The sequence below is a fragment of the Pygocentrus nattereri genome, chromosome 30, assembly GCF_015220715.1.
Source record: "Pygocentrus nattereri isolate fPygNat1 chromosome 30, fPygNat1.pri, whole genome shotgun sequence".
In the NCBI taxonomy this organism is placed as follows: domain Eukaryota; kingdom Metazoa; phylum Chordata; class Actinopteri; order Characiformes; family Serrasalmidae; genus Pygocentrus; species Pygocentrus nattereri.
The window spans coordinates 1,856,895-1,881,884 of record NC_051240.1 but is presented as its reverse complement, the minus strand read 5'-3'; the positions used below and the strand labels follow the sequence as shown (position 1 = coordinate 1,881,884).

General features: G+C 39.8%; 1 protein-coding gene across 12 annotated transcripts in view; it reads right to left on the bottom strand.

Moving 5' to 3' along the window:
- Positions 1-1,576: 1,576 nt before the first annotated feature.
- Positions 1,577-24,990, bottom strand: part of tns1a (tensin 1a) — a 248,155-nt gene continuing 224,741 nt past the window's right edge. For 6 of the 12 annotated variants that reach the window (XM_037536608.1, XM_017715784.2, XM_017715785.2 and 3 more), the window contains 16 exons: positions 23,711-23,901; positions 21,638-21,788; positions 18,856-18,951; positions 18,046-18,072; positions 17,466-17,622; positions 15,093-15,778; positions 13,896-13,985; positions 13,673-13,801; positions 13,467-13,562; positions 11,016-11,093; positions 9,597-9,668; positions 9,396-9,425; positions 7,061-7,229; positions 5,098-5,166; positions 4,556-4,585; positions 1,577-4,449 (listed from right to left, as the gene is read on the bottom strand). In XM_037536608.1, coding sequence (XP_037392505.1) covers positions 4,308-4,449; positions 4,556-4,585; positions 5,098-5,166; positions 7,061-7,229; positions 9,396-9,425; positions 9,597-9,668; positions 11,016-11,093; positions 13,467-13,562; positions 13,673-13,801; positions 13,896-13,985; positions 15,093-15,778; positions 17,466-17,622; positions 18,046-18,072; positions 18,856-18,951; positions 21,638-21,788; positions 23,711-23,901 — 2,213 coding nt within the window. In that variant the 3' untranslated portion in view covers positions 1,577-4,307. The remainder of the gene's footprint in view (positions 4,450-4,555; positions 4,586-5,097; positions 5,167-7,060; positions 7,230-9,395; positions 9,426-9,596; positions 9,669-11,015; positions 11,094-13,466; positions 13,563-13,672; positions 13,802-13,895; positions 13,986-15,092; positions 15,779-17,465; positions 17,623-18,045; positions 18,073-18,855; positions 18,952-21,637; positions 21,789-23,710; positions 23,902-24,990) is intronic. The other 6 variants (XM_037536609.1, XM_037536613.1, XM_037536614.1 and 3 more) reach the window with 6 other exon arrangements.

Below are 24,990 nucleotides of genomic sequence, written 5' to 3'. Positions count from 1 at the left end.
GGCATCATGACCCCTTGTTTGCATCCCATTATAAAGAAATCTGAAGGCTTCTCTACAATTCAAACCAGACTGATTGGCTTAGTTTACACCTTAACCTATTAGATATGGAGAGATTTGGAAAAATCTGTGAAATTCCCCTTTAACATGAGAAACATCAGGACTGCTTTGTAAAGAATACACATTATTTAACATTGCTCATTGAGTCTTCATGTCCAAATACTGCCACCTGCTGGCAGTAGCAGGTACTCCTTCTGCTTGAATTACCACAGTCACCCTGCAATAGGGTTAAACGACGGAAAACTACAAACTTCAGTTGCACAAACATTTCAAGTATACAGTATCTGTTGTAATGCTGTGACAGTGATGATGTGGTTAAACAACTGATCTGTGGCACAGCTCCTCTGTAAATGATAGGCGCATCCTTTAATGTTTTACTTAAAGCAGGTTTACTTATTTTTGAAAAAGCTGGTTTTTCAGGAAAGAAATGTAACTAACTGCTAAATATTAGCATATTTCTAGCAAATACATTAAAAAAACTCTTTGATTCAAAAAAACTTTCATTCTAAACTTCAGAATTTTTGTACTTCACTTTAAAACGAACCATTCACTTAAGTTAAAATGAATTTGAAGAGTTTCATTCCAGCACACTGAATATGCATTTGTAACAATTTTGTACATATAAGAGGTTTTTGAAAAAATTAACAGCTGATGTAGAATAGAAAACAGATTTTTATTTCTCTAATAAAGGATCATAAAATAGCAGTGATATGTCTTGTATGTGTAAGTGATACTTTTCTGATCCCACAACCGGGGAAATTCCACCTCCACATTTAACCCATTCGTGAAGTGAAACACCACATACACACTAGTGAACACACACACACTAGGGGGCAGTCAGCACACTTGCCCGGAGCGGTGGGCAGCCCTATCCACAGCGCCCGGGGAGCAGTTGGGGGTCAGGTGTCTTGCTCAAGGACACCTCAGTCATGGACTGTCAGCCCTGGGGATCAACCTTCTGGTCACAGGGCCAGATCCCTAACCTCCAGCCCACGACTGCCCCCAAAGCCCAATCCCAGCAACCTATTAAGAAATATCAGAGCTAAAGTTCCTGAAAGTGGTCTGTAATGCATTTTGGAATGAAACCATTCATTTGCAGACTTAACTTGAAATTAATTTGCTAATTTGTTAACCATCTCCAACGTTTTAATGTAAACTCAAATACTACTTCACAGTTTAGTGTGGAAAAATGAGTTGCTGTATAAGAAAACTACTACTAATAATACTACTACTACTACTAATAATAATAATAATAATAATACTACTACTACTAATAATAATAATAATAATAATACTACTACTACTAATAATAATACTACTACTACTAATAATAATAATAATACTACTACTACTACTACTAATAATAATACTACTACTACTAATAATAATAATACTACTACTAATAATAATAATAATAATACTACTAATAATAATAATACATTAACAGGCCACTGTTTTTCAGCTGATATGATGGTATAAGTAACAAATGAAACTGAAAGATTTCATTTCGTACAGACCATTTTGTAACAGAGTTGTATTGCTTTTAATGTTCTCTTTTTCTTTTCAGGGACAACGAAGTAATGGCAACAAAACAAATGATAAAAAGGAGAAAAAAACCATTTCAGTTCTGTATAGCCGTAGTAGTACATTCACATCTTCAGAACAATTCATCTTTATGAAGCAGACATCCGACCAAAGCTCTCTGTCCACTTTCACTGTAGCACTGTAGTCCATTTCAAGTAACACTGATTACTAATATGGCAGGCCGCTCTCTCCAGAGAAGATGGCCTTTTTGAATTATGCTGGACCAGAAAGAAATAAATAGCCCAAAAAACAAAACTTAAATACATTGAAGGCAAGCTGATGATGCTGAATTTTGTAACAGAGACACAGGAGGTCAGGGAGTAGGCCTGTGGTGGCTGCAGACCACCGTTGCCCACAGATGCAGACCACAGAGCCCCGGACCACAAGTCAAAGATCCGACAGAACCCAACAGTCATCCGTCTATAACTGTAAGCAGATGGACAATGTGTCACGTCTAATGCCAAATTCATTGTGACTTGGCAGATTGAATGTCAGGTTTGTCCCGCTGGCCACAGTTTGGGCAGCTTTGATCTATGTCCTTAGCATGTGAGCAGCTTCCCACACACTACGCTTGAGTTGTGGTGCATGGACAGACCTATTTCTATCCTAAATCCCTAAGTGCTTTACAATCATATATGGGGTAAATGTGATGGACTGCAAAAGCGACTGACATTACAGAGGGCACATTGAATCAAATTCTGTATTTCTTTGGCAAACATACTATATTGCATTGCCTTTTTTTGTTTTGTTTTACATTCCTAAAGAAACCAGCGACTAAGCGCCGTTCCTATGACCAGTAACATACTCCATATCTTTTGCATGATAAATCTGAATTGCACAACAAATGGCAGCATTCATGGCAAACCTACGTTTGTGGTTGACCACATGGTCTTTTTTTTTTCTTCAGTAAATCTAATTTTTTTTTCCATTTACTTCTGCATTCATGCCTTTCCATCCTAAAACACCTAAAAATGGTACAATGAACACATATATTTAAAACAAAGTGACAAGCTGTAACATACAGTTTACGTCTTGCGTGATTCAAGAGCTTCTCAAAATCTCCTGACATCTTAGCCAAAATAAGTCTTTTTTCTTCATCCTCTCCTTCTTAAATGCAATAAAACGTCCTGAAGACTATACATGTTTTCCCTCAATATAATGTATTAGTCACTCGAGAGGAACGAAGCAACAAAAATAAATATTTAATTAATGTTCTCTTTTTTATATATAGTAATACATACATACATATCTAGTCATATTCATTTCCATATCTATTATCAGTTGTTAGCTTATGATGTGTGGGTGTTTTTCTCTCGTTCTTTTTCAGGTATTTTTTCATTAAAAGTTAGGTGCTGACACAGTGAGAAGAAAATGGGCTCTGACTCATGACTCGAGAAAACTCGGATTAAAAAAATAACTCGTCTACTTTGTTACAGTTAAATAAAACCCTGCTTGGAGAAGGACACAAATGATACAAGCACAGCATTTTTTTTTGTTGTTGTTGTTTTTTTTTGTTTTTTTTTAGGTCCTTACTTCATTAGAAGGGACGCTGAACCTTAAGTTTATAGACCTTTCTTTTAAGAGAAGTACAAAATGGATCTACGCATGCAGCCGAGCAGTTCGCGACGGTAAGCGTCCGCTTAGCGTATTCGTCTTTTTGACTGGCGCGGAAGCCAAAGGATGGGCTGGGGCGGGGGTTTTCGTGAGGTCACGACGCAGAGCACAGAACACAAGAGCTAAAGGCCTACTAGCAACGTGCAGGGCTCATCCACAGAGATCCTTACTGTTCTTACGGTAGAGAGCACATCAAGATGTGACCTGTCAGGTTAAGCCCCACCCACAGAGGGAGGAGCCATTGTCCATCAGCAGTTAGCCTCACGTAGCTGCAGCCGATGGCAGTACGCTTTAACAGTCCAACCTCCGCAGGCGTCTCGATCCCTCTCTCGTCAGGCCTGGGCGAGGTGCTTATTATTGCCAATAATGGACCACAGTGTATGTTGCTGTATTTTCCCGAGATGCTTTTGGTCTGTTGAGAAAGGTTGTAAGTGAAGAGTTGTGTTTTGCAAGAGCACAACACTAAGCCAGGAAGCCTATTGTCTTCTGAGTCCAAAAGACTAGTGGAGAAGGTTCTTTGCAAGCAAACATGCAAATGTTTCTTCATACTTCTTTTTTTTTTTATTTTACAGAAGAACAGACACGGACGATAATCCTGAAGGACTTGACATTTTCACCTTGTGTCTGAATCAACGATCCCGTCCATTAGAAAACAAATGGAATAAATCGGCATACTTTTTTTCTGAGCTCTACCTTTGGTGGTTCAACCTGTGTCCTCTTGCATATAATCCTTAAAATATCTATTTTTCCTTTCATAAAGCTTCGTTTCCCAGGAAAGCTAGCGGGATCAGCTGTATCCCCCCGTCAATCATATTTAACTATCCCAACACCTTTGGCACCTCCTCAGGCTCCACCTTCGATCTTCACCTAGTCTTTCTGACAATGTGTCCCAAAACTTCGTAAAAGTCACCACGACCTCCGCGAGTTTTTCAATCGAAGGAAATTATGTCCACACTGAAAGAAACTAATAAGAAATGAATAACAAAATCTTCTTTGGCGGGAGAAAAACACACTCGTGGAGAGAAACTCGAGACGGCCTCCAGGGCAGATGTTCAGGGTTTCTGAGTGTTGGACATGACTTTGGAGACGAAACTGACGATGGCTGTGGCCGGCTGGTCTGGCTCCAGCTCAGCGAACAGGTGGCTCATGTTATCTGTTGTGCTTCCTTGCTTTCGGGCCACAAAACCAAAGAGCCTGATGGACAAAGCAGTGAAAACATCCAGTGAGGTTACTGAGCGAGTTTTACAATGAATCAGCTGTGCTCTTTATCATAGTGGTATGGACGTGTTACTGCACTCACCTTGCAGAGCCTCCGTCTGCCTTGATCCACCTGTTTCAGAGAGAACAAAGTGGGTCAGATTTGTGATTCAGCACAGTGGCATTTTCTTAAATCCAGTGATGCAGTGACACAACTACAATCTTAAGGGCCCCAGTGCGAAAACCTGACCCGGGCACCCTGGTCAAATTACGTTTTGTTGACTTTCTAAGTGAAAATAAGTTTAAACGTCCTCTTCAGAGAACACGTCTGCACATTTTATTGCACAGTTCCTGTTTTTGTGCTGAACTGGCCATATTTAACAGTATTCCATAATGTTAAACTTAGCAAATAAACAGTAACTGTGCACTAAAATGTTGTATTTCAGTGACTTCCTTGTAGAAGATGTTACCTCTCACCAACAAAATCAACCAAACTTCATTTGACTGGGGTGTTTAAACATTCACACAGAACTGGGCTGTCCGTCAGCGACCCCCTGCACTAGGAGCTCCAGTTTGACTGCCCCACCGTTCCCCCCACCCCCCCCAGTTGTTAGATCAGTTGTGAGATTTGTCTTCAATACTTACTTCCTTTCTTGTGGGTCGATATTGCAGTATGTTACTGTATTGACAGGATAATGACGACGGAAGAAGATCCTTAAAGAAACAAACAAAACACAGGTGCAATATTGTGATGTGTCATTAGTGATACACAGTGACCTTAAGTGTGTCTTCATCCACCTACTGTACTTATTTATATCTACTGTAATTATTTACTTTTACAAATGTCCAAGAGGCTGAAGGAGAAGTCCACCACATTTTTCCAAATTTCTGGGCTATTCGATTGTTAAGATATAAATAAAATCATTCAAAGCAGTTTGAGGTGAAATATGCCATTTAGAGATACTTACCAAGAACAGTTCACTGCAGTGGTGATAGGACTAAGACATGTGTAGGGTTTAATGTCACTAAATGCAGCACAAATAATGAGCTGATAAACCTTTGGTCCTAAAACAAATGTTTAAATACACACATATACACCACATATACACCACATATAAAAACCCAGGAGACACATGTAGGTTCACTGGTGATTTGGGCTAGTAAATAAAACGGCTATATTTGCACTGTAGATATTGTAATCGCTGGTTCCTATAACCACCACTGTCAAGAGTCGGTAAGCTTCTCTATTATGAACCAAGTTGCGTCAAACACTCTGAACGATTTGTTTAATTCTTAATGACTGAATTAAGCAGGAATCGAGGAAATGTGGTGAAACTCTCTTTACGGCTTTTTCACACTTAGCTCACTTGTGAATGTTTTCGATGACCTGCATTTTATTTTGACTTTAACCAGTCGATGAATGTATCAAATCCAGATCCCTTCAATACATTCTTCACAAACTACATAACCTTCCCTACTGCCTCCTGTGGAAACAGAGATGGTTCATGTCTCTGTGTACCCCTATCAGAGCGATTACGTGACTTCTTTATATGCACTGATTTGATTCATGTCAAACATCAGCTTGAACCAATCAGATTGCTCATGCCTGACCCAACCTACCAAAAATATGTCAAATCAAATGAAATAAAAAGCTATGCTATTGGTCATCTGCCACTATTAGCAGTGGTTTATACTGCAAGAACATTATGAGCTTCTGTAAAGAATCAAGTGTTAAACTCTTAAATACCCAGGCGTTCATTCATTACTGCGTACAAGATTAATTATTCAGTAACTTCAGGGGCTTCACTCCAAATTAGCGGAGATATTCTTAAGTTATAGACGTGTTTAATAAAACTCTGGGCCCGGCAATGGGGCTTGGCCATTTAAGTGGATAAACAGGCAGATTATGGGGACAGTACAGTGTTGATGTTTACTGAAAAAAAACATGCTTTGATGTTTTTTCCTCATTTTGGTTTGGACTGTCATAAAAACGTATTCCCAGGAGTAGCAGCACCACAGTTTAGTTGTTTAGCACACACGTGAGCACGGGTGGGGTGCACCTGTCAAAATTCAACTAAAGGAAATGTTTGCAACAAACATGATTGGAGTAAAGGTTCCCAAAGATTACAAAGTCAGTGAGGAAAGCATGTAGCTAAATAAACTACACGCCACCTCTATTTCCAATATCATCAGCAATAACTGATGGTAAAAAAAAACGATAGTTGCACTAATATTGTCCAAGCTGCACTTACAGTGACGCATTGAAGTCAAATACTGAACACCAATTCCATGTGAATAAAATACATCACATTAACAAAACTGTTGCTTTAATGCGTTTCAGTCATATAGAAACGATGAACACATTTGAATCTGGTAAATACACTGCCTTTTGAATTGGCTTCACTGTTAAATACGGTTCTTATTAAAAGTAAAGACACATTCTAGAATTATAAGCCACTATTAACCTATAAAATTAGGTTTTCCTAAGCATCGAAATTGGTTTTACACTTTTACACAATGGTCAGACGCTCTAATCATATCAGGATATATGTTGTTGTCCATTCCATCATTACAGCATTCAAATATGAATAGTCTGCTCTGAACTCACTTCCGCTGATTGTCAGTGAGAGTGATGCCCTGCAAGGACACTTTGAAGTGGACGGCGGTTGCTGTGGGGGCAGGGTTAGCGGCCAGCGTCTCGCTGATAGCTTTGGCCACGGCCTGAGGGCCTGTCAGGGACTCCATATCCACTGAGTTTATGTACAGAACATTGCATGCTGCAGAGGAAATGGGATATTGAGAGCAGAACACGTGAAGAACAGAGTTTTTGGTTTCGAACATTATAAAAAGCATGTGATAAAAGATTATTTCAGACCATGTAAACAGATGAACAATGACACACTATGAGGTAGAATGTTTCTGGATTTCACACGTGCCATTCAACACACTGCTGGAAACATTAGGGGATAAAAAATGTTAAATTGTCGACGTACTATCAGTAAACAGACTTTCTTAAAGCTGGAGAGGTGCCGGGTCTTCCATGCTTGCTGTGTCATGCCTGGAGAAACACTCTTTTTGTTTTGGGCTGTTCAGATTTTTTGAGTAACAAAACACAAACCAAGTAAAAAGCACTGCAAGTGGTGGCAAAGACAGGCTAGGTACTGCTATAAAACCTGTAGAGGAGCGCGGGGCACAACCTGACACATGCCGTCTTGTGCTAAAACATTTGAAAAATATTTGATTAATAATAAGGTTAATAATATTTCTATACAAGCAACCTGCACATCTCTCCTACCACTGAACACTTTTTTTGAGCAGCTACCATTTGTAAATGATTCACCCGAAACTGGCATGAGTGAAAATGTTAACTGTACAGGCAGCAGAGCTACTTATAACAAGTCTAATAAATTCCTGCAGTCCAAATTAGTTCAGTACAATTCTAGGTTTCTGACACTATTTCCAAACTAACTACATAAAAATATATAAATCAACGTGAATACGCCTGAAAAGAGGTTGCATCAAACCCTGGCAAGTACTGGCAAATATATTATATATATATAAAAACACATATTTGTCATGTCTATAGTGCGCTTCTGATGACTCTGTGAACAATGTGTGAAGACAGTGTGTAATTATTAATCTTACACACTTAGATTTTGGACACATTTACTTCAAAACAATGGGATCTAACTGCTCACCATGTGGCCATGAAGGACAGGGATGCAGCCTCACCTCCTGCTCTAAAATGTAGGGGTTTGGCTAACATTAGGATCCGCCTATAGGATCCACTTAAACTCTGTTTTTTGGTAGTGGCACAAAAACATGGGTCATTTTTTAATATTAAATATTAAACTCATGATCCAAATCTTTCAATATCACTTTAACAAAAAAAAAAAGTCTATAAAAAAAAAAAAAACATTGGAAAAAAACAAAATGTAAGTATTACTTTTACTAGTTAAAATTTAGCGGTTAGGGTTTGGGATTTTGTATATATATTTAGCTTATTAATATCTCACTTAATACCTTGGAATGAAACAGATCATAACGTAATCCTACAAAATATCTAAACTCTGTTTACTTAGATTAGATTGGATTAGATAATAAATAAAATGGTCCAAAGTGACTTAGAATAAAATCTTGTTAATTGAAGTCAATGAAACAATGAAACTCCCTTCTCCTGAAAAGTTACTTATTTGGAGTTAAATCCTTCAAAATGTCTACTTTCTGAATGATTAGATTAGATTAGATTAGATTAGATTAGATTTAGATTTAGATTAGATTTAGATTAGATTAGATTTAGATTAAATTTAGATTAGATTAGATTTAGATTAGATTACATTTAGATTAGATTACATTTAGATCAGATTAGATTACATTATATTTAGATTAGATTAGATTTAGATTAGATTAGATTTAGATTAGATTTAGATTAGATTAAATTAGATTATATTTAGATTAGATTACATTTAGATTAGATTACATTTAGATTAGATTAGATTAGATTAGATTTAGATTAGATTAGATTAGATTTAGATTAGATTAGATTAGATTAGATTAGATTAGATTAGATTAGATTAGGTTAGGTTTTTTACTGTGTGACTGCAGTTTGAACTAATTCAGTAGGAAGGTCTTTATATTTTTATAGTAATAAAAAATCCAGTGAAGAAAGCACTTCATGGGTCTTCCTGATAATTCTTGAGAAAATATTTATAATAAGTTTACTGTGAAACTTTAGAGATGCTGTGGAAATATGAGACAATAACTGAACGCATGTGTTTGAATTTAACTATAACGCTAGGTTGTGTCCTGCACTCCTCTACTGGTCTCTGGAGCATCCACTGAGAGGAGAGGGGCTATGTGACCACTAGCTGTTATTAGTACATGAACATGCACAGCTATAGAAACACTTGGTAGTGTGGACTGATACCAAAGACTATATTTACCATGAGACTCTTCAGGAGGCTTTGGTGGCCCTAGAATGGTGTAGGAGTGATATGAAAAATGAGGGGAGAAATGAAATAGACACACACAGCAATGAGTGAAGGTCACTCAGCTATGGGGGTGAGCGCTCAGACACAAAAGCAAGAAACAAGGGAGAGAAAGACAGAAAAAGAGAGAGAGAGGCCGTGAGTGAAGGGGCGTACCTGCTCCTTGTTTGAGAAGATCCATTGCAGAACTTGTGGGTGTGGCCAACTCCAAAGCCTCTTCATTTGGATCTACTCATAGAAACACAATAATAACTTTATTTAAATAGCATGCAAGGCGCTTCATGGTCTATAAAACACTGAAACTGTACATGGCACAAATAGTATCTGTAAAGTAGAAAGTTAAAGGAAAAAAGAAAGCATTACGAAAGAAAAGAAGCTGAACTTAAAAATGAAAAAAGTAAATAAAATGATTAATATCGACTGGAATCGGCCAACATCGGCAGATCTGTGCATCTACACATGCAGTCATCATCCAGTTTGTTTATGATTTTGATTTTGGCAAATTTTCTTTTGCAAATTTATGACATAAATAATGCGAGTGAGTTAAGTGCACACGCCGTATTTAAAAGCTGGTTCTGCTTACTTAAACTGGGAGTGTGGAAAAGGGTACTTCAAGTAATAGCACAGAAGAAGCACTTTTGAAGAACCATGTCTGAAAGAGAGATCTTCACATTCTTTGGAGGCTCTTTAATTTTTTTTTTAAATTCTTCACATTCACTTCGCTTCCCCAGAGAACCATCCATTAAAAAGATGTTTTACTATGGCATGAACTGATTTTGGCAGCTTTTTTACCCAAATGTCATAGTGTAATTGTGCCTGACCAACTTACTTTTGATGTATCACTTTATTTTACTCTGTAAAAGTTATTTAAATAGGTAACTGATTAAACTGAGGTTCAATATAAAATGCCAGCCAAATTTGGTCTGTGAAAGAGCAGAATTGTTATTTATATTGCAACTTTGGCTAAAAGAGAGTGATGAAAAAATACTGAAAAATACTGAAGGTACTGGCCCAAACACCCCTCCACCCCAAGGAATCAAGGTTACGTGCCTGTAATGGAGAGGCACAGAAAAGTACAGAACCTAATAGGATCCAACAATCATATATCATCACTGTCAAAACAAATCATATCTCGAATTGCACTCCGTCTCCAAATCTCACAACAATTGGACCAACAGAAAAGGTCCAAGATGACTTAGAAGTCAATGAGACTTCTTCCCTTCTCCTGAAAAGTTACTTACTTGGAGAAGCAACAGCAATGGCTGTTATAATGGCTGCAACATCACATTAACATCATAGTTTTCGCTAGGAATGGACATTAAGATGCTTCCCTGTTAAGAGTTTTAAAAACCAGTAAACGAATCCTAAAACCAGTTCTCCAAATATGAGGAGACTGAGCAGACAGGCGACTCAAAGGCTGTAGTCAACTCGGAGTAAAGCACAGCCCTCAGCATGCGGACACTGCATGGAGTTTCAGAAGACAGAGGGGGTCCGAGTTTACAGAGTACACACAGTCCACTCTGTACAACAGCAGAGAGAAGCTGAGAGAATGGAGTGATAGAATGCCGCTCTCACCTCTGGTGGGGATCATAAGCTTGCATGGCAAAGCCAAGGGTGTGATGGAGTGTTGGTATACCAGTGCAGACAGACACCCTGTAGACACACAAACACATACACACACACACAAACACACACACACACACACACAGTGAGCACATACACACAAACACAAAGGAACAGTTACTGTACACAAATAAGCTGATGGATGGGGCACTAGAAACACACAACACTATCAGAAATCTCCAGTAACATGTTAAATAGATGTTAGGGCTGCACAATAAGTCATATTTTTATTGTCATCATGATACAGGTTTCTGCAGTAAACACATCGTTGACAGCTGCAATGACAGAACGACTCAAATTACACAAGTGGACTGTAATTAGAGGTAGGAAGGAGTCAATGACTTTACTCTCAGCACTTTTCCCTTGTAATAGTACTTTTTGAAAGGATTTACATCATTTTAGTTTCACTTTCACTTAAGCTCATTGCTAATAATAATCATACTAAATACTAAACAGTTATAGGAACTTTCACTTTGCTGATTTTACTTTTTAATAACTGTTGCAGAGTAAAAAATAATTATGCATTTTTATGCAGCTCCTAAACCAATTAGTAGAAAATATGGCTACATTTGAATGATTCAGTTCAGAAAGCCATTCAAAACACATCAGCTGTGAGCTGTATACGCCTGTCATACAGAAAATATAGTAATACAGGCTCCCATAAACCCTCAGATTCACTCGTCACTTACATCACACTGTCATTTTAAGACTGACATAAACAGCTATCTGATCAGACTGGAGTCTGCTGCTGGAGTAAGAGCAGCTATGCTGATTTATGTAATGTTATATTAAATGATTTTAAAAACTATTTTTCTCTCCTCATACCGTCATCGTGATATCCAGCAGCTTTCAACAAGGCATTTTATATCCATATCGTGCAGCCCTAAGTGTTGAAAATGCATGATGATGTGAATGTCCAGATAAGGAGTGCCCACCTCAGGGGCTAGAGGACCACAGCAATGCTTACATATCTCCCCTGCTTTGAAACACCCAATTAAGGGCTGAACAAGTTGAATCAGATGTATTTAAAGAATATTTTGCGTATGCGAAACAATTTATCAGCCAGGACATGTGATGTCTGAAGTCTTCTTCATCAGGTTTGCTGGAGCTACAAGGCCAATGTAGTTAATGGGTAATGGAAGCTTGTAATAAAGTTGTTTGTCCATTTTTACATTTACAACATTTGGCTGACGCTCTTATCCAGACCGACTTACAATTTGATCATTTTACACAAGTAGGCAGAGGCGGTGTTGGGAGTCTTGCCCAAGGACTCTTATTGGTATAGTGTAGGGGGCTTACCCAGGTGGTAGGGGATTGAACCCTAGTCTACAGCGTAGAAGGCAGAGGTGTTAACCACTACACTAACCAACCACTTTTTATTCCTAACTGTAATGTCATACAGTTTTACAAACCACAAAACAGCTGTATTTGAGATCACTTCTATTGTTTAGAAGCAATACTGCTATATAATGATATGCCTAGCCTTAACTGGTACATTAAATATGTATTAAATATTAAATAACTGGTATTAACAATTATTTGATCACTATTTGATTGTGCTGTTAACTTGCAGATCAAAATGCATTAAGAAACACAGTATTATTTACACATTTACATGAAATTTTGCCACATATATACAGTACTGTGCAAAAGCAGACATCCCAAGTGTCCCGGAAGCTCTGGGAGTCTCCCGCATATTATACGATTATACATAGCGGCTCCCTGATGCCCACAAGTCAGATAAAATCTCCTAGAATCTAGGAGACGAGCAGCCAAGAGCGCACACAAACGCACACGTAGGCGACACAGACTTTTTTTTCCCGATCACGAAAAAACTTCCGGGGGACTTGGGATGTCTGCAAAAGTCAGAGGCCGCTCTTTATTTACTTTACTTCTAGGCAAAACAGTCATTAAGTACAAGTTATGTATACATGTTGTTCAGTATTTAGTGACTACCTTCATTACAGCTTCCATTCTTTTCATGTTTATGGTTTTTCAAATATCTTTTAAAAGTTTCAAAAACTTTTGTATCTTATTTCCTCAGAAATATCACCTGAAAAAAGATAACTTGTACTTAACACTTGTTTCGACTGGACATTTACTACATGAAGGGTAGTCTCTGACTTTTGCACAGTGCCTTTGCGTATTTGTGTGAGTATTTTCAAGGATGTTGTAACTTTTGAGGTCTTTAAAGGCTCTGCACAGTATGTCAACAAGGCTTATCATTATCATTTTGCCTTAAAAAATTAGGATACTAAACTCTGCAGTACTGTAGCCCGCAAAGACTGTAGTCTGACACTCCTGGATCAGACATTTGTTTCATTTCACATTTCTTTCAGCTTCATTATTGATTGACCAACGATGATGGCTGAGTGTAAAGCGTGTGTGGGATGGATCACGCACCGAAGGATGGTTCGTTCGGACAGCCTTTCAGCCTGACACCTTTTGGGCTGGTTTCAATTAAGAAGTGGCGGACCAACTCGTTAGTCGCGTCACCAGCTTCAACGGGAGACATAAACACAGGAACATAAACACAGATCTGCAGGTATGATTTCTTGCATTGGGAAAGTGCTCAGCAGCTTAGTAACAGCAGTGGGCGTTGTTTTTACCTTTCTTATTCTGCTGTACTGTTGGTGGAGGACAGGCCACTTTCATGGCTAAGCCATACGCCCCTCGGAATGAGTGGCTGTCACGGATGACGAAAGCTCCTGGCTCGCGATCTTTCAGCAGATTAATGGCTGAGAGGGGAGAGGAAAGAAACCCTCAGCATGTGCTGAGCTATGCAGTTTCGTTCACTGAATAGCGACATATGATTTCCTTATAAATTCTCACCTTGCTCCCTTGAGATGTCTGGTTTGTACCAGAACCTGGATGTATCTTGAACAAACTTGACATTGAGCTTGATATCTGGAGGTCCATCAGCTGGAAAGAGAATCATACTCACTGAGTGTCTTGCTCAAGATATACAATTCAGTATGACATGCAGATTTCATGTAATTCTGGTTAAGTGGTTCACAAGTATGTGCACACAGGCATTTTGATGCCCATGACATGTCAGACACTTCAGGAATTCAAGCATATTCAGCCAGTGCTTACAGTATTTGGCAGAGATTTTGACAGAATTGCATTATTTTCACTCTAAATATGCAAATTGATATCTAGGCAAAGTTTGCCGCAACTATCGTGACTCTGTTCCGTGTCTTTTGCAAGAAGCTGCCTGCTCTATGTGCTGTGACTGAGCCTTTCATAGCAATATAGGCGCTTATGCACTGTATTCACTAACGCAAAGCACATTAGCTACTAGGTTCATATCAGTTCACAGTCACAGCACGACTGGACACTCCGAGTACTTAATTTTAATACATGTGTGCATGTGGATGATCTGTCAGTATTTTGTTGTTGTAGCCGATTTTCATTCCATCATTTTGATGTAAAATATAAAATATGCTTTTTGACAGAAACTAACTAGGCTCCAAACAAGAAATGAAAGAACCTGCAAACCTTGAAAAAAAACAACATACTTAAAATTATTGCCAATAATGATGAGAAATGCTGCTATAAAATCAAGAATTTTAGCCTGCAAAAACTACAAAAAGTGGCTGCTAAATCCTGGGGGATCTGGCATTTGCTTGTCATGCCGTCAAACAAAAAAAAAAAATATAAAAAAATTTATATTAAAAACAAATATTGAGTTATTAATTTAAATAAAAACAAATTATAGGCTAAAGCTAGAACAGCTAGAAATAAGTTGCTAAGTTTGTCTAGTTAGTTTAACAAGACTTAACTGATAGCTTAACTGGCAGTATTAGCAACTGGCCACCAGGCCGGTCACAATGGAGATGTTATATTTTGCACTGTAACTTTTTTCTCAGTTTCAGATCAATATCTATAGGCTTATAAACATTTGTTTATATTAGATTACGGGCTATTAAAAACAATCATCAATAAAAAGCCCTTTGCCCACTGGAAAGGATAAGGCTGAGGCTGTGCCTGTTGTAAAATGACCCTGCTCTAGTTGCTATTACTTACCATAGATGGAAACTAAGGTAGGCTCTTGTGGGGACCGCGGGGCAGGACAGGGTGTGCTGACTCCGCTAGGTGCCGGTGTCGGGGTTGGAGTCTTGCCATTCTGGGTGCCGTCTACTGCCACTCTGTCCAGTCTCTCTATGCTGGGGTCTGTTCTTTTGCCTGGCAGCTGGGGCTGCTCCAAAGGAAAGGATGACATGAGAGCAGTGTTGGGGCCCATAGAGGATGTACTCTGCCTGGATTGCGCCCCTTGTCTGTCGTCAGATGTGACTTGCCCGCTGGGTGTGGGTCTGCGGTCTGGGCTGGGGTTCCGGGGGGCGGGTGAGGGGTGCCGGTTCAGCACAGGACTGGGTGGGATGAACTTGCCGTTACGGCCCAGTAGGGGGCTGTTGGGTGTGGATGGTTCACTGCTGCCATTACTGGGCGCCATGCGACGGGCCATGGCTGGACTGCTCTGACTGCCAAGCCGGCGCTGAAGAGCAGGGCTCGGGGGCGTGTTGGTGGCCACAGTGCGGTGCAGGGTATTGGGGCTGCCGGGGACTCGGTGCACACCCATAACATTGACGGTGGCCTCCTCAGGGTCAAGGTAGCCCAGGGGGTCAGGAAAGAGAGGGGCGCGGATGGGCTCAGCCGGAAAGGACGGGAAAAAAGGTTCATTGGTGTGTGCAGGATTAGTCATCCTTATGCTACTGTAAAAGAGAAGCAGCAAAAGAGATAAAAAGAGATGGGAAAAGAGGCAATTAAAAATAAAGATTATACATTCGGTAGCCACCCTGCTAGAAATAAACAGCCTAACCAGTCACTAGCAAACCAGCATATGTTGTGTTTTGGATGGTGGTATGCTGATCAACCAGCATGACCATGCTGAGTGACCAGCTAAACCAATTACCAGACCAATATTATACAGCATCTAATGATATATAATGTTTTTCTTCATAACTAATATTGTCGCATGTTTATTATATATGACAATGATAGCACTGTCCGACACATTCCAAATATCTTCCTATACCCTGTTTCTCCAAACAGTCTTTGTTTGGTGAGTTTGGGGCCGGCCCATCAACACTCGTCTAACCAAGTGAGCAGTTAAAGAACACTCATTCAATAACTAGCTGTGGGGCACGACCACGTTGGCTCCATGCTGAGAGCAGCCAATAAAAAAATAAGAAATTTACATACATCCAGACATTTAGTACACATCGTTTACGGTATGGGTGTTGCTATGCAGCTAGCCATTGTTCCTCATCAGTTGTGGTAGACACTGATAACAGCAAGGCAATATAATGAGTCAAATAGAAAATGTAATCGAAGTTAAATTTGGTACCCTACCATTACAACAGAAATGAAAGATTAAATGACTGGGACCACAGCAGCCAGAAGATTTCAACATCATTCAGTCGGGAAAGAACAAAAACTGCTGCTTTAATCCAGAGAGGTCCAATAGAAAAACATGGCTAACGGCGAGTATAGCTAAAAAACACTCTTCTGCTTTCTTTGCACGCTTGAAATCATTCATGAATTGGAGGAGAAATGTTTTTGACAAGTTTGCCCAAATGAAAGGCCGTTGTGCATCTTTTCTTTTCCAGCAGTGAATGTCACGGATGAGCCATTTTGCATGTTATTCCTAATACCCAGTGTGTTTCCCTGCTCTGAAATGTTGCTTTGGATATGAACAGACCACAAGGATCATATACTGCTTGATAACTTTGGATTTTGCAATGTTGTATAACAAAGTTTTGTGAGATCTAATGTCATTATCATATCACTCATATTCCTGTCTTCACTTCCACTCTGGCACCACATTACATTCGTTTGTGTATTTGTCACTGACGGAGTGCGTTTGTTTCTGGACCAGGTTTGTGTGTAGTTTCATTCACGAGACGGCTGCTGCCCTACAGTTTATTGGGCCCCACCAGGCTTTCTGTGCCAGAGACACCACTGCTTCTTTCTAACTTCATTGTAGGGTCTATTCATTTGTTTCTAAAGGTAGTACTTTTTGTCAAGATTCACAAGACAAGTGAGTTTCCTGCTAGCTAGTTAATGACCTGAGCTGCAAAGAGGTCAAGTAACTCTTACTGAAATGGGGGGTGGGGGGGTGGCATAAACTGTGGAATGTCCTGAAACTGCTGCTGGTGTTCTACGTCTGTAGATCAGGAGTGATCTTAAAATGGGTCCTCAAGGCCCCCAGATGGTCCACATTTATGCTTAACCCTTATGCACTGGGAGTTATGCTGGAGCAAAAACATGGACCTTCTGAGGGACACTGAGGATTGCTTTACGACCACTGCTGTAGATCAGTGATGTTTTGGAACTGTGACCTTCATAGCAGAGAAAAATATGGTTCCATACTTTAAAGTATAGTAAAGTAGCACTTACCCATCAGGGTTATAGATGGCGCTGCTGGCAGGCTGAGGAGGAGTAAAGGTATGGGGAGGCTGAACTGGTCTATTTGGGATAGCAGGAGGGTAAGAGGAGTGGATAGGGGACACCATGCCCCCTCCTCGAACTACAGAACCCATATAGCCCTGAGGCTCTGTAGAAAGACAAAACAGAGGTGTCCACATTCTGATAAGCGACTTTTCTTGTGTTTGGACTGTTCAGGAGGTTGATTATAGGACAACCAGAACTGACAGACAATTAAAGAATCACTGCAAATCAGGACAATACAGGTCAGTGTTTGCACATATTCATCTACTGATACTGACAGAAACAAAAGTTAGAGCAAGGCTCCTGAAATATGGTCCAGAAAAGGAACACTAAGAAAAAGAAATTAGGATTAGAGCGAGTACTCAGGTATTTCAAATGCACAGATTAACATACGGGAACACAAAGTTCACATGCAAAAAAAATGAGGCGAGCATGAAGATGAACATGTATGTTTGTAAGAGTTAAGTATACAGGGAAGGAAGTAGTCTGAGGTAGACAGGATTTTTCCATCATTTTAAACACTTCTTACCTTCTAAATCATCACTAGAATCAGAATCTGACAGCGGCAAGCATAAGAAAAAAAGAAAGGGAATAAAGACCTTGGAGGAACTTGGAAGAATAAGAATCAAGTGAAAAAACACAAGAGGTGAACACTGCACGGGATGGCGAGGTGAGAAAGCGGCACCTGGAATTTCCAACTCTACGGAATGTAGAGTTTGCTTTGATAAGAGAACCTCTGAACCTTACTTCAAGACGCGTGAAGCTTTTGTGTTTTTCTGTCTTATAAAGCTATGTAGCTTTCTTACTACAGAGCTGATATAATATCTTACATGATGCAAATACACTGCACGTATAAAGGTTTGGTGACACACGGTCATCCAACATTTCTTCTGAAATCAAGCGTATTAATAGAGAGTTTGTCCCTCTTTACTGCAGTAACAGTCTCTACTCTTCTGAGAAGACTTAGATATTGGGACACTGTTGGAACATCGGTGAAGTACTAATGTTGGGTGATTAGTTCTGGATCACAACTCATCCAGAAGGTAGGCTGGAGCTCCATCACTCCATCACAAAGCCTAGTGCTGGGCATGGTGACCTTAATTCGGCTGCTCTAGCGCATCCCATTCTATTGGCTGTGCTTTTCTGAGGAGATTATACAAGCTATGTGTGTCTAAGCTATGATTATACAAGCTATGTATGTGCGATTAAAGGGGTGCACCTTAAAGTATTTGAATTCACTAGTTAGAAATATAGTGTAGATGTATTGAGCACTGAAGAAATAACTTGGCAAGTTCCAATTATCAGGTAACAGATAACAATTACTCATGATTGTACTGACCTGAGCTGCTCTGCTGAAACAGTGCCTCAGATGGGTTGGCCTGCTTCATTCCCACCATAGAGAGAGGAGTTTTAGCCAGACCCGGTGGAGAGCGACCTACGTGATCAAGTATATAGAGACAGGACAGAGTCAATGGAAGCAGAAAAGAGCTCCTTTTGCACAGTTAACACAGTTAACTAGTTGTAGGCTCACTCAAACGTGTGCCTGTGTGTACCGCATATTACGCCACAGCACAACTGCAACTAGAATGAACAGCAACAAATAGCCATGTGGATGGAGGAGGTCCATGCAAATGACTTCAGTTTATGAGCAAAAAGAAGTTACATTCAGATGGTGCTGCATGCATGACATCGATCAAGCAAGGGCAGCAGCACAGCTGCAGAAATGGAGAGCAATTTAATGACTGATGGATGGGGCTTACCATATCAATGGGTCTATTCCTAACACTGCTATGTAGGAAGCAGCCACACCTTTTAGAGAATTAAGCCTCTACATGTTTGCTAGAAGAACAGTGATCATTTTAAAGGGCTATTCCGGCACTTTGTGGGTGATTTTCATCAAATCATCAAATACAAATTTATTTGTAGCGCTTTTTACAACGGATGTTTCCACAAAGCAGCTTCACAGAATTCCAGAAAAGACAGAGTTTTAACAAGAATGTAAACCCCCCCAGTGGGCAAGCCAGGGGCAACAGTGGCAAGGAAAAACTCCCTCAGAGCTGAGGAAGAAACCTTGGGAGGAACCAGGCTCACCAGGAGGGACCCATCCTCCTCTGGTCAGACTACCTACAAGTGGTTATACTATTAATATTAATAGTAGTAATATTAGTTTTTAATTTTAGTTTTTCATGAAGTTTTGAAGGCAAGCAACAAATAAAACAATGTCGTTTCTTTATTGGTTCTTTACCCAAAGCTAGGGGCTAGCTGAAGATCTGGACCATTCTACCAATTAGTTTAATCTGTAGTCCCACTGTAACCAAATACCGGTGTCCTACATGTATATTTTTTGGCGGAGCCTTATTTTGGCCATACCCCTGCATTTTATAGCATCTAAAATAAACTTCTTTGTGTTTAAATTGTTCAAAGTCATGTGCTGACAGGTGTTTTTGAGTTCTATGGAAACCGACACTACAACACTTGGTAAAGCTTCAATAGTGGCCTGATTGTTTTGTTAGTGACAAACTGGAAGGTTCTGTCTTTTCTTGAAATAAAATAAATATAATTAAGGTACAAAGCGATTCAAATCAAAAGTCCAAGTCAATTAAAAGCCAAAATGTGTTTTTAACTCTGATTTTGAACCAATTCGGTAGAATGATACACACATAGTTGTGTGTAAAAGTTTGTTCAATCCTGGTCAAATGACCTGTTTTGTGTGGTCTGTGAACATGTTATGGCACATGTTATGCTTTTTTGCTGACATAAATATTTAAGTGTGTTTCCTGTAGAGGATCTGGCAACAAAACATGTCATTTGACTGAGGGTGTTTAAACGTTTGCATACATCTGTATATATATATATATACATATATATAACTATAGAACAATTTGGTGGGTATGTCTAACACAGGGGTGCTCAATCCTTATCCTGGAGATCTACCACCCTGGAAAAAATTCAGATCCAACACACCTGGCTCATATAGTCAGATGCCCCTGAAGGCCATGAATACCTCGATCAGGTGCGTTAGATTAGGGTTGGAGCTAAACTCTGTAGTGTGATAGATCTCCAGGAGCAGCATTGGGCAACCCTGGTCTAACAGATGCACAGAATTACCCACAACGCATTCAAATGCAACATGCAAATACTTGACTGGCTCGGGTTATTTGTCTAAAATGTGTCTGAAAATAATAGCACAGATCAGCAAAACTTCGATATTCGCTCCGAACACATGGTCAGCGACTTTGTTTGTATACTCCTATTAAGTGTGCAGTCGGTATACAGGCAAAGTTATCGAGTGTATATGAATCTTTAAAGTAGGAGAGCTGTGAAGTATGTTTTTCAACCAGTTTAAACCGCCGGCAGTTTTGCGAAGGCTGCTTCCCACATTCTTTGTCATGCTGGTTGAAGCCACAACGAAATAGATACAATGGGAAATGCACTGCAGACTGAACATCGTTCATGCTAACTCCACTTACCAAAGAATCCCAATCAATTCTTTGAGTGGCAGCCCAAATGCCCAGTAAAGGGCAGGGAAAGAGAGGAAGAGGTGGGCATTTGGGGCTAATCTCGCCACAGATTGGTTCCCTACAGCAAGTGTAGCCCATCCTCTCTGCAGGAGGAGGGAGCCATGGTGGATATAATGGTGTCACTTATGTACGGCCGACATACGCCCCCCCCCCCCCCCCCCCTTCACCACATCCAACAGAGAACCCAACCAGTGTGTGCTGGTGTATCTGTCTGTGCTTGAGTAAGCTTAATAGGGTTCGCTCTGATCAGAGTGCTGTGGGCCCCAAACAGCTTAAGTCATGAGCTTAAGGCATGACATGTTTGTTCTATCAAAGCTTTGATCAGAGACTCGTAGCCTTGGTGCTATGACTGTGATGACAGATGGGTGGTAAACATATTCCATTTAGGAGAGTATGGCTGGTAACATAAGAGGCAAATTGACACTTTACAGCATGAAAAAAACATGTTAAGGACCATAAGTGAAATTTGAATAGGAACGAAGTGAACATTTTCTTATAGAAATGCATTTTAAAACATATTTTGGCAACTTTTACTTCATGTTGCACGCTGTAACATCCAAGTAAAGCAGCGCCCTCGTCTTGCTGGGAGGCTGAACTTACACAAGTTGAAGTATGGGGTCTGTGGCGAGGTGATGGGCGAGACAGGGAAGGCGGGGGTCAGAGGTTGTGCCTCACCAACACTGCTGAGGGTGGGGCTAACCGCTACTGGCTCCACCTCCTCAAAGGCCTCCTTGTAGCTGTGCATGTGTCCCTGCAAAGGTGGAGAGGGACCGAAAGAAAAGGTTATAGACACACGCAAGTTCATAAAAACACACGTGGAACTGCAACTTACCATTTATAATGATAAACACACCATTCACTTTAAAGGGCCGATATCACAGATAATTAAAATCTCCCTCCTTTCATGAAATAAAAGAGACTATGCAAAATACGGCGACATGATATGGACATAAAATGCAGAGTTGTGCAATGTGCAAAATAAAGTGAGTGAAATACTGATACACTATATCACAACATCACAAAGCACTCTATACTGTAAGGCTGTTAGAAAAACAGTGTCTCATGAACAGCTATTTGTATTTAAGCCACTAATTTACGACCAAATCCTTCAGAACTACCAAAACAGCAGTATTATAAATACACGTCTATTCATTTGCTAGTCATTTTGAGCATAGTTGCACATGACTCGCAAACACAGCTGAACAGCCCTGAAATACACATAAGACCATATTTCTTTATTAAAACAAAAAATGTGCTTAATTGTGCTTAAAATGTGTTTCAGTAGTGACAATTCATAATATTACATACTGATTTTCAGACCTTGAGACACAAAACAATGGGATCTAATTGATCACCATGTAGCCATGAGGGCAAGGATACAGTCTCACCTCTTGCAGTAGTCTGGCTAAACTAAGGCTCAATCTCTGGACTACACCTCTGTGATTCAGTAGTAATAGGAAAACACAGGACACCATTTATTGTATTAATATATGTATTACTTTCACAAATGTAGGTTTGGGGGTCAGGATTTGGGAGAGACACCTCCCAACAGAAAGCGGCCTATGAATTATGATTTTGTATATATTTAGCTTATTACAATCTACTATTACTATACCAGCAGGTTTGTTAGCCTTTACTGCTTGACAAATGTTACACACATGAGAGTGAGAGTATGTATATTTAAAGCATCTCACAGGCTAGTAAAGAACAGAGTAAGTAGTTTTTGATAAGAGAGCAAGTGGAGATGTCCTGTATTTGGCTCTGTAGCAGACTGGTTCAGTCATGTGTTCTGCAACTGGGCATTGTGGTTCAAGCACACTGCTGTGTTGAGACAGCTACTAACCTTCCCGCCCATCTAGTTACATCACTCTCGCGCTACATGTGTAAGTAATTTGATCTACTGTGTCCTGCAGCTCTGGCAATGTGTTCATCACAGAAACGTATATTGTGTTAACGGTAAAATTCAAATGAATCATGCAGCCCTAAAAACACTGGAAGGGTTTCAGAACATACTGTTTACATCATTTCACTCCCAGCCCATCAGGAACCGCTCTGTGACGATTGTTTCACACCAGGTGCTACACACAAGTGTTGCAAGGTGAAAGTGGTTTGTTTGCCTTGCATTTTCAGGTAACACAAATGTATTTATTGTCTCTTTATTGCTTAAATAAACTTTAATGTAAATTAAAAAGATCAACACCTGACTTGCCATGACTGTTGCTGCCTTTCTCACAATATGATGTACAACTATATCAAGAGAGGAAGAAGCTTGTGGGCTTAGAACAGCCAAAACAAAGGATTTCTATCACTTTGTCCAAAAAGTTGCTTTATTTATTGTTATAGAATAAAGAGTGCATTTCTGCCGAGGCACTGCTAGAATGCTGTGTGACACGTGTCCAAAACAGACCCAAAGCATATTTTTGAGCTCCAAGCATTTGACCGTGATGCACGCTGCTGGGAAAGGCTACACTGATTAATATAGGAGCACAGTGCAGCCGTCATGTTACCGTGCCTGGGGTCAAAAGGGCTAAAGAGAGGTTTGTGGTTATATTGGTAATAACAAACATTATTAATGGACTTTAAAATAGAATAAGAGAATAACGTAATACCTGAGCTCTTTAGTACATCACATAGTACAAGAAGGAACGGCAGTGCACATTCCTGAAACTGTACCTCTTTAGGCCGTCCTCCTGGGTTCAGGGCAACGGTGTGGACGAATTCTGGTGAAACGCAGTGCACTGGAGAATGTACCCCTCCGGTGTGAGCAGGTGTGTCCTCATGGCTGTGGTACTGGCCCTCACTAGTAGTGCGACGGCGAGTGCCAGACACAGCAACGTCTGGAGTTACTGTGTGTGAGCGTGAACCTGTCAGACAGGGAAGAAGGTTTTTCTCTGAACATGATTCTACGCTTTGAAATCTTCAACACTGAAGGGGATAAACAGAAAACACAAGCTACCAAGGCAGTGAAGTCAAGTCATTATCTAATCGAATGCATAATGCAGAGCACTATTTAGGGAATACTCAAGCTATGGCCTTTCGAAAATGAGTTTGACATCTTCACTGAGCCTAATTGATCAGCCCAGCTGATGTGTTTTTGGCAAACGCAGGTGTGCAAACTGGATGTACTCACTATAATGATGTGATCTGGCAGAGCAGGGCTACAGAATCAATCTCTATTTGGCTGCGTTCCAAAGATAAGATCCTGACAAAGGCAAGGCACTTATTTTGATTTCCCTGAAGTGCTACTATTACATATAGTATCGAAGGCAGCTGAGCAAGGAAGTTGTTGGTAATAGCTGAGTGCCTCCTTAACAGACACAGATATAGGATTATACCATAAAATGGATCAATGCCATTGTTAATTGTGTATTCACCCAGCTGCTCTATGAGGATGCTGACCTTAATGGACTGAACCTGATAAAAAGAAAAAAAGAGAGAAAGACAATGAGGAAAGGGGAGAGAGAGAAAGAGAAAGATAAGGCTCCATCGATATATCATTTGGCCAAAGGTGCCAGGCAATACTGAGGTTCTCTGGATTTATTTCTATCAAGGAAATTCCTGCCAATAAAGTTTCAATACCGATTGTTAAATGAATGAGATTATTTTGCAATACTTCATTATTTAGAGATATCATTCATTTGAGATGTTTTCTTGTTATTTTGAGAGCTTTTCTCACTAGAAATAAAACTATATATATATATATATAGTGCTAAGTATCTTACAATAATAAAAATTATAAAAAGGTGCTGGACTCATTTTTATTTTAAGTTGCAAAACTTCTTCTGAAGCATATCGAAGGTGGTGAGTAACTACTTTGCAGTGAGAACAAATTTTTGCTCGCAGGCTTTTGATTTTTCTCCTTAGGTGATGAGCACAGAAGGAGGGTAGATCTCTAATATCACTGCTAGGAAGCAAAATATCGTATTGCAGCTGAATGATTGTGGTAACTGTAG